Here is a 19,021-nt window from a genome sequence, read left to right as displayed (position 1 = left end):
GGGTCTGTGGCCAATCACTGAGCCAGGGGGACGGGGGGGGCGGGGAGGTTGTGCACTTCCCAGCAGACCTGGAAGTGGACTGGAAGTACTTCTAGTCCAATTCTGGGTTCACTGCCAACCACAGGGAGGGACCCCCCACACTGTTGTGGGACACTCCATCCACAGCAGCATTGCAGTGATCACAACCATGTTGGTACCTCAAGGTTTGTACAAAAAACATTTAAAACTGTGTCTATATCCAAATCTTTGATTCTCCAAATCAGCATTGAATCTGCAGATTCAAATTCAGACAAATGAAATCAGGGAAAGTGATCTGAATCAACGAATCAAGTCACTGTCCTCAATTCAGGCTGAATCCAAATCTGAATCTAATAGGGCCTGCTTTGAACACCCCTAATGAGTATGGTAACTGCTATGTTTACTAGACTCTGATGGACCAATCCACGATAAAATAATATTGGCCTCCAAAATATCCTGTGAAAATGATTTCTACGTGTTAGTTATGTGTTGTTTGTTTTTAAATCTGATGCCTGATAATGTCATTATATATCCCCTAATTCTTGTATTATGAGAAACAGTAAATAACAGTTCCCTATTCACTTGCATAACCCAGATATTTACTTGAGATGTAGCAGTTACCATTCCAACAACTGTTCTTCGGCTTCATGTTTTATGTACATACAAATTATCAATTAATTGTCATTTAACTAGCAGGTACAGTCCAAGCCTTGATGTATCTGAATATTCATACTCCAAGCTCATCAGCTACTCAGAGACATTTTGTCATAGTTCTCAGGAACTTCTCTTGCAACATAGGAATTACAGTGAATGTCTTTTTATTTAAGGTATTTTGTTTCGTCAGTTGTGGGAGGTCAGGAAAGAAACTATCTGTTCTGTAACAAGATAAGTTTAACAAGTTGATAAAATGATTATCAGAGACATTTGTGACTTTTATAATTTTCTTTTTTTATCACATTTCTAATTCTACCACTGCTGACCCCAGGGAATTAGCCACTCTTAAGGGGACAATTTATTATGGAAGAAAAATCTCTAGTAGAATTTCACTTGCGAAAATATATTACTACTAATTGGGGGGCAAAAGAAGTTAAGTAAAATATATAAACATTTATGAATCCACAACAATCTTGCTGTGATTTTTGAGTCATAATGTACTTATAAAAATCCCAGGTTATATGGTAGACAGGTGTTTAAGCAATTTATAGAACTAGTGAATAAAATTAAAAGATTATATTTCACTGTATTTGCGCTTTGATATTTTTGTATTTTAGATACATAGTAGACAATAATATATGTTCACTTATCTTTAATTTCATTTAACTTTTTTAGTTTTTCAAAGGAAAATGCTCAGGTGAATTAAACTAATGATATGGTGAATTTATGGACTAAGTACAAAACATTCAAAAAGCCTGAGGCAGAAGCAGCCTAAGTGCCCAAAGTTAGGTCAGGAGAAAACAAAATAAACATTGGTCCTTGGAGTGGGGACCATGCAAGCTGCCTGAAGTGAGTGAAGCCAACAGGTTGCGGGTATCTCTGTATGCCTCCCACTAGGCTGCCTCCTCTCGCACCACTCTGCCACCTTTGACAGCCAGCCACTGGAGGTTGGGTGACCTTCAAGGGTCCATTGTGTAGACAGAGCTCCAGTGCCACCTACACAGCAGTCTCTGCCCTGTCTTATCCTGCCCTGCCTGCTGCTTACCTGGCTATCTCTGAGTAAACTAAGTCCACTGGCTGCTGATGCACAGGATGGCAGCTTGGGAGCAGGTGACCGCCCCCCTACAGCAGCTGCTGCCCAACAAGGTGCCAGCCCTAGCTCCTGCCACATGCCCCTGCTCAGGGTCAGTGGAGCCACCTCAGCTGCAGGTAGGGAAGGTGCTGACTCAAGTCGCTGCCCGGGTGGGAGTCCCCAGGGAGTGGTGCATTGAGCCCACAACTCCCACCCCAAGGGGACTGCCCCTGGCATAGCTGCAGGGCAGGCACCTCACTAGGCAAGCATCAAGACTGGTCAGGGTAGGGCATGGCAGGGCAGAGCTGGCTGCCTGGGCAGCACTGCAAGGCAGGAGGCAGTGGAGTGCTGTCTGCGTGAAGCAATTCAACATCCTTGGAGCTGGGTCCCATTGCTTTGCCCCTGGCCTGTCCTCAGCCCCGGAGGTGTATGTTAGGGACAGCCCTACAGGCCCACAGCCCACTGTGCTTCCCAGCCACACTTGCCCCTCTCCTGGTGCCTCTGCTGACTCAGGAGCTGCTGAGTGCCAGCATGTCTTGAGGGCACATTTTTGGCTGCAGATGGCCTCAGACATCCACAATGCCCTGCCCTCAGCAGCACAGGATGGATCTGCCTGCTGGGACAGGCTGGGGAAGGGGGGGGCATCTTAGGTCACCATTGTCCTGAGTGTAGCCCATTCCATACTACCTCTGTGCCACCCCCTCCTTCACACAGCTGACAGTCAGAGCCAGTACAGCTGGGGTGCCATGCAGTGAGGACTCTTCCCACTCTGCCCTGGGCAGAGCGTGACAGCTGCAGGCAGGAGGCTGGGCTTTGTGAGATCCCAGAAGCAGCTGAGCACCAGCCATGGCTAGCCTGCTGCCCTGTGAGAGGCCTTAGTGGGAGAGCCACAAAAGCTTCTGGGAAGCCAGAGGACTATGACTTAAATTGAGTCAGGAGGGGGTCTGATGCTGAAGTTTGATATGTTGGACATAAAAAAAAAATTCTTTATTGTCTGAGTCCCAAAGACCTGGAATAAACTCCTTTAGAAGTGGTGCAGGCACCTGTTCTGGACTCATTCAAGAAAAGCTTAGATGCTTATTTTGCTGGGATCCTTTTGACCCCAGCTGACTTCCTCCTGGATTTTATGATCTTCAGGGTCCCTTCCAGCCCTAATGTCTATGAAATCTATGAAACCTGAGCTAACAAGTATAGGTGTATCTTAAGTTGTAAATGAGCTATGCCCCAGTCTCTATATTTGTAATCTCCTTTCCACTCCCCTGGACAACCCCTCTTACTCCTCCTGAACAAGTTCTTACCAGATTCTCCTGTGTGGCCCAGTGCATGGACTAGTGGCTTCTGTTGTTCAATTGTTTTATTACATAAAGGAACAAAGTTGTTCATTTTGTTTACCCAGAGTGAAAAGTTGCTAGCATCATTGGTAGCTTTCACAAGATTTGTAACTGTCTATATCTCAAAGGCATGCTTGATAACAGCCACTATCTCTCTTGGCCAAGCAACACTATTCCATTTGATAACTGTAGGAACTACTGGCTGGATACAATAAAGAATTTGAAACTTACAAGTGTTATGACAGCTCCCTTTTAGGTGGTTGACCACCACAGTGGAATACAATATCAAGAATTAAGTGCTTAGGCTTCCTATGCTATGAATGGGAGAGGGCAAGGGACCTCAGGAAGGGAATATTAAAGACCCACATAGTAAACTGGAAGCCACTCAACATTATTTTATTCATTTTTATTTATTTGTTTGTTTGTTTTTATGCTGCTCTGCTCAAAAAGTCTCAGAGCAGTTTACAACAAAACAAATAATAATAGCATAATAATAATAATTAAAAAATAATACTTTAAATAAATATTAAAAAAAAAACAATATCCCAAAGAATACCTGGTACTTCATCTTACCTCCTAAAACCCTGCCCTTATTAAAAGGCCTTATACTGCTCTGAAAAGTGGTGAGGCCCAGGTTAATGTTTCCTCTAGTTAGAAAACATTATATACAGAGGTGCATCTGAATTTCTCCCCATTTTCACCCTCTTCTGTAACTTTTTTTCTAAATTTAAGAATAATGAGATTTGAGAACAAGAAAAGTAGTTACTGGGGTACAATATCAGTTGAATGTTTCAAATTTTTTTTTTTTAGTATTTAAGGAGAGATTATTTACAAGCATCATTTATATTACTTTTTGTCCTTAACTTTATATTGGAATGTACATTCAGATGTCAAGATTAGGGCAAATGAAGGTATAAATGTAAATGGGTTCTTAAGTATCTCTGTTTACTGTATAATGATCGTTCCTTTTTTTTTTTCCTTCTATGAAAGGATTTTCTCTAATAACCATAGCCAGAGGTTCTGGTGACATATACAGTAGCAGGGAAGTAAAGACAAAATGTTCATCGTTAATGCATTTTTAGATGTTTTATATTGTACGTGCTAAATATTGCAAGTATTAACATGTTTTTGTTATTTCTACAGTTCCTGATGATGTATTTGCCCAGAATTACATATGGAAAGGGTCTTACAATTATAAAGGCAAGAAACAGCCCATGACTTTGACGGTTACCAGTTTCAATGCATCATCGGGTAGAGTAAATGCCACACTTACCAACAGCAACATGGAACTGCTGCTTTCAGGTATTATATCAGAAAAACTCATTTGAATTTACAGGTCTCATGGCTGTTCCCTGTAATTTTATGCTTAATACTTATCATTTTTCTACTAAAATAATGCTACAAAAAGTGCCTTTGCAATCTAAGAGAAATTGACTGGTAATAGAATACCTTCCTGAATTGGTTTTCTTCACTTTTTTAATTTCCCAAGATTGCAATATATACTGATTTCAAAGAATCATCCTTTTTCTTAATAACTAGAAATTGCACAAATTGCCACATCCTCCTAAAAGATAGGTCTTAATAGCTATTAAGAGGTATGGTAAGACTGATGTGCATTCCCATAGCAATAGGAAGATACTCAAGGAAAAGTTTGTGTTTATTAAGCCTAAAAATATTTGGTTTTGAAACTCTGAGTATTATAACTAATGCCCGGAATAAAATAGCCAGAACACTGGTGCATTACCCAAAGGACTCTTCACATCTGGGTTGAATTTCAAGAGGATTCTTCTTTCTTTTAAAATTAATAGTGAAAGTGATCTGGCCCAGAAATAAAAGGACCTTATTTTTCAGTAGTATAGACAGGTAATTTCATGTGCAGAAATGGGCTTACTTTGTAATTATAGAGACATCCTTTCTTTGCTCATAGTCACAATAGACTTTAAAATCCTCTTCAGGCCTCAACTGACCTGTTGCTCCCTCATTTGTATAAAAATGAGTTCATGAAAATCCCCATACATTTTTTCCACTCTTGTTTATCTGTCTGGTGCTGTATGGTCCTCCTCACTGTAGCACCTCGATTATTAATGGTTTTCATTTACACAGTCTTCCTATGAGGTAAAGTACCATCTCCCATCCTAAGACAAGGAATAGAATAATTGCATTACCCAAACTTTCACACAATCAACTAATTCAAAAAATGCTGTAATGCTAAGTACCACAATGCCTAACTTGTAGGCACCTGGCTGCTGGAATGGAATTTGAGTAGGAATCCGCTAGAAGTAGCTAATATAGAAAACCAAGGACAGCAGCCATTTTTAAATCCAATCCATCTTCAAGACTCAGGTGACTTCAGGGAAGCATTTATTTGTGCCTAGGATCCACAGCCCAGAATTATCTTGTGAAAGCAGGTATATTTCCCTTCCTTTAAATATGGAAAGGCTTTCCTTTTTTCTTTCCCTCTTCCTTTCTTAATGTAATTATAGAACTGCTGATGTTCCCCCTCCCTCCCTCTCCATTTAATAGCCAAGAGGTTAGAGTACCCACTCCTTCCTACTCTAAGGAATACTAATGCATTTTACAGAAAGAAAAAAATACATAAACAATTTGGAACCCAGGACTCCCCTTATTGCCCTATAGAATCAGTCTTCCTCTTATTTTCTCTATCTGGGCATAACATATTCATTCCTGTACTGGAAAGTGTTATGAATATCCTCAATTCCACAATAAACTGTAATTTGAGATTTAGGGGACTGTCCAGTAAGGGGAGAAATTTACTGCTGAATCTCTTCAAACAGAGGTAGAATTGAACTTGGACTTCCTACATCCAATACTATAAAAACTAGCCTCTAACAACTAGCCTCAAACAACTTAGAACTATGCTGTAATAGGGGAGAACATCCAATTTTGATCATATTTTTAAAAATGTTGGTCGCTAGTTTAAGTCTGTATGAAACCATACTCTATATATTATAATGGATTGGACCCCACAGGCAAGAAAGGTAGGGAATATCTACTTGCAGGATCCTAAATGGGTTTCATTGTGAGAGAGCTACTAAACTAGAGCCATCAAGTCTGAGGGGTTTTTCTACATAATTAGAAGCAAAACTATAGGTGCCTAGGGAAATGGAAGGTAAAAAATGAAGGTGTTAATTCAGTCTAAAGTGGCAGGTAGTCTACACGAGCAGTCCTTTCTCAGATAACGTAAATTTCAGTTAATCCTGCATCCCCATCTACTTTGGGGTTTTTTCCATTTTTCTGGTTCTTCAGACATTTCACTTTTTTCTGGTACTATTTTTTAACTTGACTGCCCAGCTTTGTGTCCTTCCCACAGTGTCCTATCTTTTCTGTACTCCTTTTCTCACAGGGCACATCCAGATGTGTACATGTGCCTCTTGTTCTGTCTCAAACCCCTTTTGATGTGGGGCAAGAGGCATGTTCAGGAATGAAAAAATGTTCTCTGTGCTGCAAACTTGCAGGGTAGGGAGAAAATTAGACCCAGGGGTCAAATAAAAAACAAGGGGAAAAAATGGGTTGGGGTACAATCCCAGACTGAGGCAACTAGAGGCTCAGTCCTCCAAAGATACTCTGGAAGAGTGCCAGAGTATTGCTATGATTGGCTTTTTCCCCACTCCTGAAGCACGCTGGGCAGGCAGCGATCCAAGCTGCAGGGACCTAGACTCAGCTTTTGCCAGGTAAGCAGGGGTTAAGGGGCTGGAGGAGTTGGAGAGCACCTTGGGAGGCTGGAGACAGCAGGGGAATGAGCAGGGAGCTGAAGACAGCTCCAAAGACATTTTCCTGCTGTCCCCTGATCTCTGAAGATAGTCTCAGAGGAATTCCCCTGCTATCTCCATCCCCTGCTTCTTCTCCTGCTTGTCTGCAGCCTCTGGGGAGCAGGGGAAGGAGCAGGGGACTGGAAACAGCTGGGGAATGTCTCCAGGGGCAGTCTTCAGCCCTTTCCAAGGCTGTAGACAACAAGGGGAAGGAGCAGGGGTTTGGAGACAGGCAGGACACTGGAGACAAGCCCTTGGATATAATCTGGAGAGTTGCCCTGCTCTCTCCAGCCTCCTGCTCATTCTCTGCTACTGCCAGTGAGTGTGGGGGGCTCAGAGAGAAAGTGGGGAGTTGGGAGAATGAACAGAGGGTGAGGGAATGAACAGGAGGCGGGGAATGAGAGGAATAGTTTTTGTACTGCTAGGGCCAGGACAGGTCAGCTTTTTATACTGCTGGGCACAGCAGAGGTGCTAGCCCCGGGCTCTAGCTCCCCCTGGGTGCAGATCCGGGAGGAGCCAGTAGGGCTATTTTGCCCCAAGGAGCACAATTTGCCTCACAACAAATTGCATGCCTGAGCACGTGCACTGAAGCAAAAAGGCCCCGCTCAAATTTGCACCACTTCTATTTGAGTTGCTGCAAGTGCACATGCTTGCATGTGTGGACGCACCCATAGATTTTGATCCTTCATATGCCTCCTATTTCCCTTTGCTTTCACACATTTCCTATTATTTGTTTTCCAATGCTCTTCTCACCAAGCTTTTAGCAAGGAACACTTTCAAATACACCAGTTTAAATTAGCAGAGGACAACAACGTTTGCCTCTGTGAGATCATTTTTTCCTCTATTCTCTTAGAGCCTGTGTGAGATCCCTATGCCTCACTGGAGTTTTCCACAAAAATAATCCAAGAAATATATTGGGGAAGATAATTAATTCAAAGTATTAAAATTTTTCAAGTTCTAATATTTTCCTAAATGCATTAACTCTTTGGCAGAAAGAGCAGAGAGCTGATACCTTGGATCAGGGGATCTTCATATTTACTACAACTCTGTCTTGATCATCTATTGTACTTAATTATTAAAGCGAAAAGTAGACCCAGTAAAAGTAACCTTCTGGACATGATTTGAAAGGTTCTGTAAAGCTCCAGTAAACATGATTTGAATACTTTGCCAATTTGTGTGTGCATGTCCCTACACTAATCCTTCACATATACATGGTACTGGCTTTTGGAACATCACACGAGTGAAACTAAGCTATGATACAATACTAACGCTTCAAAGAGAGTTTTAGCGTTGTATCTTTCCTCTTCCATACTTCAGAGTTTTAGTAGCACCAATGCTTCATAAAGTCTGTTGACCACCAACCAACCCTCTTATTATAAAGCTTGTCTGGCAACATGAAGTTTCTCCTTTTTTTTTCTGCTGAATTACCTCTCACAACACAAAAAGCCCAGTTTCACATAGTACCAACACTTGCTCCTGTCTCTTTTCCAAGACCAGAAGTGGATTATAAACTAACCTTTTCAGAAACTCCAGCAGAAGTCCCATCTTCCTGTCTACCTAGGTAGCTTAGTGCTCATCCCCTGAAACATTCAGACACTCCTCTTTCTAGTGGACCAGCACTTTTCCCAGTACATAAGGTCTGTTATTCCACAAAGCATGTGCACAGAACCAGACAGACCACCTAACATGGATGATACCAGTTCAGCTGAGGAAAAAGGACACATTCATGGCACCATCTCACCACCATGGCTTTCGTCTTGATTAACAAAATAGCTCTATTTCAGTTAGCTAGTGTTTGCTAAGCTGTATCCAACCTAAACTCAAGGATATTTTCTAATCAAGATAGTCTTAGGGATGTTAAAACATTTGGCCACATGGTTTATCATAAAAAGCTTTTGTTTTCAGCCTGGTTTGTGGTCCATGTAGTCCATTACTGAATAGCCTTTCACTGCAGCTTGTTGGAAAACTAAGGGATCAGGATTTCACACAAAAAATACACATGCTACACACACACATTTAATTGTAGTTTCACACTAAGTTAACAACAAATGGGTGTGCATGTGTTGCCTGTATGTATGGAAAATAATCTTGCGTCTAGTTTTGGCCAAAAATTGGTAACCAGCTTCAGTTTTCATCCACACTCAACAGGAAGAGTAATACAATGCAAGCCTGTGGGACTCTGAAAATGAGAGCCATTTTGCAAGTTGAACATTGTCTGGCAGAAGTCTCTGTGGTTTCACAGAAAGGGACTGAAAGTACTAGGAGGCTATGTTACATAGCTCTCAAGGTTTCAGAAGCAAATTAGTAAACTGCAACACCGCTGACACTTCTCATATCATGAGGAAAATAAATTATCGTAGTCCAACACCAAAAGAAATTAATTATTGAATCAAGAAAATTTCATAGCATACCAAGATCTGAAGCAGGATTGATTGGAATCAGTGTAGATATAAAGTTGCTGGAGCTGTTCTTTTCTTATTTTCCTGGTAACCATAACTTAAAATGGGAAGAGTGAGCAAGATTGGAAATTTGTGAGTTTACCAGTAGACAAAATATCTTTTTATGCAAGATATTGAGAATTACAAAACTGTCTAAAAGGAAGCATTAAGTATTCTAATTAAAGACATTATAGACAAAATAGCATTCTCCTTGCCTTTAATTTCATAAAGGAGATACTAGCATCAAATTGTTGATATCCAGGAATTTGAGGATATGGAACACAAATAACACTTTAACACGACATCTTTGCATTGCATGAATTTATTTCAGATGTGGAGGAGAGCAGCAAATTATGTTTATATTCACTTAAATTGAAAAGGACAGATTCTACTCTCCTACCATATAATTCTCATTTAAATAATTGTTAATTCAGAAGAGCTGACAGTGGTTACATGGCTTGAAAGAAACTGCAGGATGTAACTACATTTATGTCCTGCCATATCTATTCAAGTAAGGTTCCCAGACTTTGAAGCCAGAGTTTACAGTCTATGCCTGAACTTATTTTAACATGTGGTTTTAGTGCCCATTTTACAATTGAAATCTGTCGTAGGATATAAAAGATATGCCTATTACATCCCTATAAAAAGATATGCCTATCATACCCTTAGCATTTTGAGTTATCTCAGGAAACTTATAAATAATTTTCTGTTATTTAAAGAAGACTGAAAAAATGCAAATAAAGATCCATATCCGATTTGAATGTTTAGAGACACTGAATACTAGCATATCCCATTGACTTTAATAGGAATATTGTATAGTCAGTATTACTGTCACTGATATTTTTTTAAAAAGCTTTGTCTGGCTGTGTAATGAGCATAAATGATGTAGGATACAGAAATAGTTAAGTGCAGAATGAAAACTAAGAATACTATAGGCCAAATATTTATGTTTCATACCATTACTTAATGTAATTATTAAGCAACTTGTACTTTTTAGTGAAGTCTATCTTTTTCATTGCTATCTTTTGCACAGATAAATTCATTAAAAATACTTTTAATTGTAATTTCAAACTAGAAGTTAACAATAAATACAACATAATTGGAGTTTTGAACATTTTTCTGTAGGTAATAAAATTGCCTGTTAATTCTGCCAGCAATGCAAATTAAATGATATATATAAGTTCTTCAACTCAGTGAAATCACAATTTTGCAAAATTAACAGGAGGAGGGCAATCCCATTTGATGTGTCACTAGAGGAAAAAAACAAAAGTTTTGAAAAATTTTTCCCAAAAAATAAAGCTTGTATGTGTATGAATCAGTCGCTTCTTATACTATTGGTGTAGAATACAAACTTTGGGAACTGTGAGTCTCAGGTTTGCGTTCCCTGTGCCCAGTTCACAACAGACTCTTTCTTTTTAGGTCAGATAAAGTTAAGAACTTATCCCGTGTCTTCCACATCTCAAGCCTAACCTCACAGCTATGCTGCAAGGGGGGAGGATGGGGAGGAAAGCTCCCCTTCTCCTGTTTTTTTGTGGTAACTAGTATGATTGCACAAAGTATTTTAGCTACAACAAAACAGCTTATTTGGTAGAAGGGAAATTCCACTGAAAATATTCTGACTAGATATACTACCAAATTTTACCTTATGCAAGGTGGGGTTTACTATTAAAATAATAGTTATCACCTTAAGTAGGTTAAAAATATCTCTATTTTAACTTTAACAGGCATGTATAAAAGCCAGGAAGCCCGTCTGATGCTCCATATATATCTCATTAAAGCACCATCTCATACAACTGTGAGCAAAATGAAAGAGGAAAAATGGGCTATGGATGGTTTTGTGAGTATATTTCTATTAATACAGAACCATTTTAAATATGGAGTAATGTTTGTGTGTTAGATGAGAATAACATAAAACTTATCTAATGAAAGGTTTCTAGTAATGCTAATTGATTCAATGAAATGAAAAATATAATCGTACTACTGCAGATGGGGGTGGGCTATTTGATGGGGAAGATGTGTATATTACCATAGAAGGATATCAAACCCTTCTTTTCATAGATGTGGTAATTTGATACAAGGGAAGACACCCAAAATAAATCATTATTTCCCAAGGCCTGGAATAGACTCTCTTCAGACATGGTGCAAGCACTTACTCTGGATACTTTTTAGAAACATTTGGACGCTTATGTTGCTTGGATCCTTTGACCCCAACTGACTTCCTGCCCCTGCAACAGAGGCTGGACTTGATAATCTTCCAAGGTCCCTTCCAGCCCTAATGTCTATGAAATCTATGAAATTATCCTTATTTTTTACTGTAGTGCAATAATTGCGAGAAGTATTCTCAATTTTAGAATACATGTTTTTATAAGGTTAAGATGAGTGTTTCCATTTGATATGTCCTTCTGAATAATCTTTCTATGCAGAATGTAGTACTATGTTTCTTGCTTTGTCGCTGGAAGCAAAATATCACACATGGAATAAAATACTTCATGGAAATGACACAGCAGTTGTAGGGAATCAGTATGTGATAAAGTGAAATATCATGTGGGTGAGAAACCTAAACAAATGGTTCCAAATCTTTCCAGAGCTTCCAGAGAATGGGGAGGCTCTGGAGCATTTATGAACCAGATTTAGCACGTTCCATATGGAGGAAAAGGAAAGACAAAATCTAAGACATTTGGGATGCTGATAGACTTCCAAGAGGAGAATTGTTCCATAAGGCTAAGTACAGTCATTCGAACAGCCTGTGGTTTTTCCTCCTGGCCAATCAGCAGCAAGTGGTATGGCTGCCATGGTGCCTTAGCCAGTCAGTAGCGGGAGGCAGAAACTGCAGCCTATTTAAATCTGCAGTTTTTGCCTGCCAGCTGATCAGCAACAAGTGGCAACCCTTATCCCCTCCAGCAAACAGCAGTGGGAGGGAGAGGTAGTGGTATGCACCAAAAAGAGCAAGATTAAAGGAGCTGCTGCACAATTTAGGTAGATTTTGGCATTGGTGGAGAGGTAAGATCATATGGCTCTAAAAACACATTGAATTTAAGTCATCTGTGCCTAAATACTGATACTTCTTCTTTTATGAGTTACTCTGTTCAATTGGGATTTCTTCTTCCCACCACCACTTCTCTTTCTGGTGACTGTGACATTAAGGATTTTGGATTTGATGTTCTCTATACATATGAGCGTATCGGCTTATCTAAATTTGTATTACTTTATATACACTATAGTATTAAAATTATATTGTTATTATTATAATGTATACACTGGTATAGGTAAAACAGTGTGATACCACTAGTATGGCTGCAGTTATACTGGTATAAAAATATATATGAAATCTGAATTATACTGTTAAATTGTCTGCTTTGTATTGTAAATTTTCTTTGATACTACTTGGTGAAAAAGAACAAAAAACCTGACAAAATTATCTTTGTGTTATGTGAGTAGCACTCCCCTGGCAAGCATATTTCCCTCATTCATGCTAATTCAGGGCATGTCCTCAGGGCAAAAAAAACCCAAAAAACTTTTTGGTTACACGTAAGTGTGAAAGGTTCTGAGTTCAAAGTATAACTACTCTGTGGACATGTCTACACAAGATGCTGACTGTAGCTCATCACAGCATGGACAGTACTAATATGCTACTGCACAGTATTATCAGACTGTTGCTCAGTACCATCGCCTAAAGGACGTTTGTTGGTGCTACTGAGCAGTAATTTGCTAATACGAGTACTAAATAAATGTGCAGTAGTGTCTCATGTCGATGCTCCCAGTAATAAATTTAATCCCAGCCAGAAGTGGGATGAATAGTTTAGGAATTTCATTTCCAATCATATTTTAATCACCTGGCCTATTTCTAACCATATATTCCCAGAATATTTATAAATATTTTCTGCTTTCAGGTTTCTGCTGAACCAGATGGAGCAACATATGTTTTCCAAGGATTTATACAGGGTAAAGATTATGGACAATTTGGACTTCAAAGATTAGGTAACCCATTATTTTTATGTCATAATTCAATATTATTTCATATGGTACTTTTTATTATGCATGCTTTTGAAGCATGACTGCATATGAAGTCTCGTATTGAAATTGTATCTCAGTATTATTGTTTGGGTAGAATATAGCCTGAAATAGTAGGAATAGAATATTTTGTTTACAGGAAATTAGATAGGGAAGTATACTTGCTTTAGTGTGGAGAGCTCCTGGTTGTAGCTAAGTACATTTGATATATTTAGTGATCTTGTTTTACGAACAAAATATATGGAATGATAATTTAGTTATAAATTATGAGTTATGCAGAGAATAAGTAGGAGAAACAGAGTATGTACCCAGTGCTGTGGATTAATAAAGATTACTATCCAATCCGGAAAACCTTCTGATATTTTTCTGCATTCACAATTCTCACTTAAGTCATGAGGAACTTCATGATTTTGCACTCTAGATTTAATTATGCACCAAACTATTTTTTTATTCTTATGCATTTTATTATTGCTAATAAAAATCTTACTGTTTTATGAATGCTTAAGCATAGAAAACAAGAAAAACACTGTATTGAAATTGTATCTCAATATTAGTGTTTGGGTGGACTATAGCTAGACTCGTAACCTGAAATAGTAGGAATAGAATATTTTCTTTTATGAATGCTTAAGCATAGGAAACAAGAAAAGCATTATCAATTAAACACATAATGTATGTATTCCTTCTCTCAAGAACTGTAATAATTGTCCTCGGTTGGGGGAGGGAAAACACCCCTTAAATATTGGCAGGATATTGCATCTAAGGTAGTAGGATTCTACATAGACCAAACAGTGCATTTCTACAAGGAAAATTAGTTCTCATGACTGTAATGTCTTCCTAAATAGATTGTTCATCTTCAGCTAAATCATTTTATCTACAGCCAAAACACATTCTTCCTGCCTCACTCCTATTGTTTAAAAAAATCCAAAATTCTTTAACAATTTGAGTATGCAGAATTTATTAATTTGTGTAATTAAATAGATCATGTTTTTACTTTCAGGATCTTAAGTTATATTAAACTGGAGTCTTGGAAGCTTAACTTTGCTCTCGCTGCATTTGCTAATATAAATGCTTTAGGTAGAACTCATTTACAAGACTAACAGCTATAACCAACGTATCTGAGCTTCATTAAGCCATCTATTTCAAAATATTTGGGGATAATCTGTTAAAAAATAAATGCAGTCATGTTTTGGCAAATTAGTTTTATTGGCTTCTTATGAAAACTGTAAGCATTCACACTTCCTCTGGTTTTCAAAGAATTCTAGATTTTAAAAAAATAAATAAATAATTTTCTTCCATGAGTTCCATCTTCTAAGAACAAGATTATTCACCTAGGAATATATTTCACTTTGGTACAAGATTAATTAATAGAATCACTAAAGGATCACTAGTAGGCTTGAAGAGAGAGAAATACACCATGCTTGATCAAGGATTTGCTTTAACTAACAAGTCTTTAGCAGATGTACAAGATATTTTGTAATTTTTTTTCCAGAATAGGTGTGAAATGAGGATTTCAAAACTTTAGTCATACAAACAAAAAATATCTTTCAAACCAAACCTCCCATTCATTTCCTGCTTGTGTACCTAATAATTGTTCTTATCACTGGATGCATCTAAATATAGCATAAGTCCTCACAAATGCTCACTTGCAATAATAATGGGAGGGATTTTGGAGTAATACTTGTTGGAAATAACTAATCCTTTTTTCTTTCTCTTTCTTCTTTTTTTCTGTTTAGGTCTTAATGTGACTGAAGGTTCAAATTCTTCTAATCAACCACATGGTACAAATAGTAGTTCTGTCGCCATTGCTATCCTTGTGCCTTTCTTTGCCCTTATATTTGCAGGTTTTGGGTTTTACCTTTATAAGCAAAGGTAAGTGTAAATTAATCCATGCATTATCATATGCTTAAAATTCTTCAGTGCCCTTAAACTTGAGTATAATAAATAGGATAACAAGAGCTTTCCTGAGAACTCCTTCACAAAGATCTGTATAGAAGTTTCTTGTTATTCTCTTAAAGGTGGCATAATGTTTAATTAGTAAGGTTGCTATACCTTCACTCCAACCTTTTAAAAATGAAATACTACAAAATGTTATGAGCAGAATAAGGCTAGGTTAAATTACTGGCATCTTTTCATGTTTGCTTTTTGAAGATTGCCTCTTATTTGGCAAGTGACAGTACTGAAAGTGATAGCTCTAATGTAAAGTATTTTAAAGCCCACTTATTTATGTGGGCCTGCAAGTATGTATGATGTGGTCTTATGTCAGGGAGAGTTTTTATTATGAAAAATTATTCCACATCACAAATTCGTAATGGAACTATGATTAGCTTACTACCATGTTCTGCTCAGAGTTACTGTATTATTAGTGATAGTTTTGTGCATGTCTCTGAGGACAAATTGTATTCCTCTGTTTCATTTTTTAAGGAACATTTTCTAACAGTCAATTGCATAACATCAGACAAGTAAAAGATCTTGCACTACAACAATCAAGGATGGGAATGGGACTCCTAAATAGCTGTATGCACAGCAGTACTTGTCAGATGTCTTAACAATTACTATTACAGTGCAGTCAAAGGTCAACATGACTAAAATGTGGTATCTATATCATAAATATGGAACTAAAAGTCCTTGAATTGCTCCAGATTAAAACTTGGGTATTGGCATACAAATATTTATTTTTTTTATACAACAACTTTTATCCAAGTTGAATTATTATTTCTCTTGACTTAAAAAGGCTTCAGATTCTGAATTTAAGTTTTATTAATATTTATAGCCTATCTAGTCAACCTGAAACCTTTCTAAATAAAAATCATTTCACTATTGTTGCCCACAGATAACAAGCAGTGTTTAGCCTTTATTTCCATTTTCCCCCTAACAGTTCTTAACAATATTGCATTTTTGCTGATTTTCAGTTAGCTATAAGCATGTTATAACATTTTAATATGATAATCTTCTGTAACCTTGTTTAAAAAGCCAGCAACTTCCTTTAATTAATTTTCAACTTTAATATTTTTAATTGAAAATAGTCCCATTTATTGAGGTTCTTATGCCACACAGATCACTATGAAAAACTCCAGTTGTAAACACCCTGTGTTTTTCTTTAACAGGACTGCACCTAAAACACAGTATACAGGCTGCTCTGTACATGAAAATAATAATGGGCAAGCTGCTTTTGAAAACCCCATGTATGACACAAATGCAAAGTCTGTAGAAGGGAAAGCTGTGCGATTTGACCCCAACTTGAACACTGTTTGCACAATGGTATAATATGGTAATGCTTTGTCTTCAGAAGTTTGGAAATTGAAACACAACACAGTGCACGCATAGTTCACTGATAAAAAATTAAAGCACACTTTTCAGGATATACTGGATCACCTTTTCCTGAGGATGATAGACAAGAGTGTTTTTTTCATAAACTGGAACAGAATTGTTCTTCATGTGTACCATGGAGAGTTTTACAGAAAATCTGCTGCACTCCACGAGTGCTTACTCACAGTTTATTTGCTTTTTTTAAAAAGGAGATTATTCTAAAACATAAAACATATTTGCATATATTGGAGGAGCATCCACTATCAGTACTTCTGTGCTTTATAAAACTATAATAGAGGGACTGGGTTTAAAAACAAAAAGATATAGGCTAGAAAATAAGAGCTATAATTACGGGAGATAATAGGTCACTGACTTCTCTTTTGCATTGATGAGCTATCTCATTTTCATAAATTTGAACTTTGTCCCATTCTTTCAGTTATTCACCCCTGTTTAGTAAGTCTTTTTTTCTCAGACCAGTTGAGTTCTAACATTGCTCAATATCATGCCACAAGTTTAAACCTACAAATGTAACTTGCTATTTTTTACAGTGCAGAAGGAAAATAAACACCAGGTTTTCAGTTTTTATTTAATTTCTTGTTTCATATCTAGCCTTGTCCTCACATTCACTGTCAAGCTCCTTTCCTCTGTTCTCATTAGCAAGACCCACAGGTGATAATGGGTGTAGTCTTACTTCTCTATATTCCCTCCTGTGGGCTTTTGCTAGTAGACATCAATTTTCTAACAAAAGATGGTAGCACACCATATGAATTGTGCTTTGTCATGCAACAAAGTTCCTTCCTGTTGAAGATGATTTGGAAGAGTGACCATTTTACAGTTTTTTCTAACATCAAAATGTACCTTAAAGAAGTTCAGATTAGAAAGATAATGTTTATAGAGATGCTAGAAAGCGAAATCAATATATCAAGAACATAAGGCTTTGCATTTCAATCCATATTACTATCTATACATATATTTCATTATCATCATTATTCTACTCCTGCATTTTCTCAAAATACACATGCTTGTGGCATGATGCAAAGCCCACGGAAATCAATGCAATGACTGACTGATTTCAGTGAGCTTTAGATCAGGCCTATCCATTGCATAATCATAGTTTGGAAGTTATTTGGCTTTGGCACACAAGTTGGTATCAGATATTATTAAAACAGACTCTGGCTATAATTAGCTAAAATTGAATTTATTGCAGCAATACAGCACAAACAGTCTTTTAAGAAATTAAGACATGGTTTAATTAGGATTAACCCATCAAAACATACAAATCTCACTCCCAGAAAGGCAAGTTTCAAATGTGGTAAAACAATTTTTGCAGGAAGGTAATCTTCAGTTTTACAGTTTTTTTCATAACAGAGTTATCCATTGGCAACTCCAATAATTTATTTGTAAGTCATTGTCTTCCTTTTATAGCATGACTCACAAATTCTGTATGTTAGCTTGTGTGAATTATCTGTTACTGTCCCTTTAAGACATTAATAACTCTGTGAAAAATCTAACCTTTTTATTACCATAATAGAGAGTGCCTACCAAAAATCATTGTACCCAGGATTGCTGCTTGGATTTCTAAAATGTTTGATGAATTTCTTATAAACCATTTTACAACACTTTGTTTTGAGAATTCATACAATTCTGTCAAACTGTATTCTACTAAAAAGATGCTGTTTTATATTTTTTACCATCAGTTGTTATTTATTCTTGTTTGTTCAAATGACTGCAATAACTATGACTCATTCATTAATGTTAAGGTTAATAGATTTGAGATCGTTTAAAATATGTTTCTTCTGCGACTGGCTACTCCTCTTATATTAATGCATACACTTTTGTAAAGAAGTATATTTTTATGAAAAAAAGGATTTGTAAAAGTATGATGTAAATTTTCAGTGCAATGTAAACAAAATAAAAATGGACAATTGCTTTTTTAACAATGTGTCTTCTTTACTAGCTGAGCTTTAAAACTTTTTCAGGTACAGAAACTAGAAAACTACTGAAATGGTTACACAAACTCACTATTTTCTTGGATTTCCAAGTACACTTTTGGCTCCACCCTGAACCTCCCAGTCTTCTCATGACATTGCAAGTAAATTGGCATTTTATTTACTGAAGTGGTTTAGATTTATTCATATGATTCCAAGTAAGAAATTAAGAAAAAGGTAGATTTTTGACATTTTGTTCTCTGGGGAAATTTTTATAAATTAGTTTTTACATATGTTCATTTAAATGAAAAAAAAAACATCCAATGAACTTGGTACTGCGGATATCTATAAGATAATGTTCCATGAATATTGAAGTTGTCTACATTTTTCCAAGACATGTACTATACTTGTTTAGAACAGAAAGTGGGATTTCATATGCTGTTTCCTGAATGGAGATATTTGAGTACAAACAAAAGGAATCCCTTATCTTTTA

General features: G+C 37.2%; 1 protein-coding gene across 1 annotated transcript in view; it reads left to right on the top strand.

The window, feature by feature from the left end:
* Positions 1-18,534, top strand: part of CSMD3 (CUB and Sushi multiple domains 3) — a 332,707-nt gene extending 314,173 nt beyond the window's left edge. Inside the window, exons 40-44 of the mRNA XM_019552043.1 lie at positions 4,219-4,377; positions 11,008-11,120; positions 13,174-13,261; positions 15,028-15,163; positions 16,399-18,534. Coding sequence (XP_019407588.1) covers positions 4,219-4,377; positions 11,008-11,120; positions 13,174-13,261; positions 15,028-15,163; positions 16,399-16,558 — 656 coding nt within the window. The 3' untranslated portion in view covers positions 16,559-18,534. The remainder of the gene's footprint in view (positions 1-4,218; positions 4,378-11,007; positions 11,121-13,173; positions 13,262-15,027; positions 15,164-16,398) is intronic.
* Positions 18,535-19,021: the final 487 nt, after the last annotated feature.

Source organism: Crocodylus porosus, unplaced genomic scaffold (assembly GCF_001723895.1).
Source record: "Crocodylus porosus isolate Cpor-Errol unplaced genomic scaffold, CroPor_comp1, whole genome shotgun sequence".
Lineage (NCBI taxonomy): Eukaryota > Metazoa > Chordata > Crocodylia > Crocodylidae > Crocodylus > Crocodylus porosus.
The sequence above is the reverse complement of the archived record's forward strand: the minus strand, read 5'-3'. Positions and strand labels throughout refer to the sequence as shown.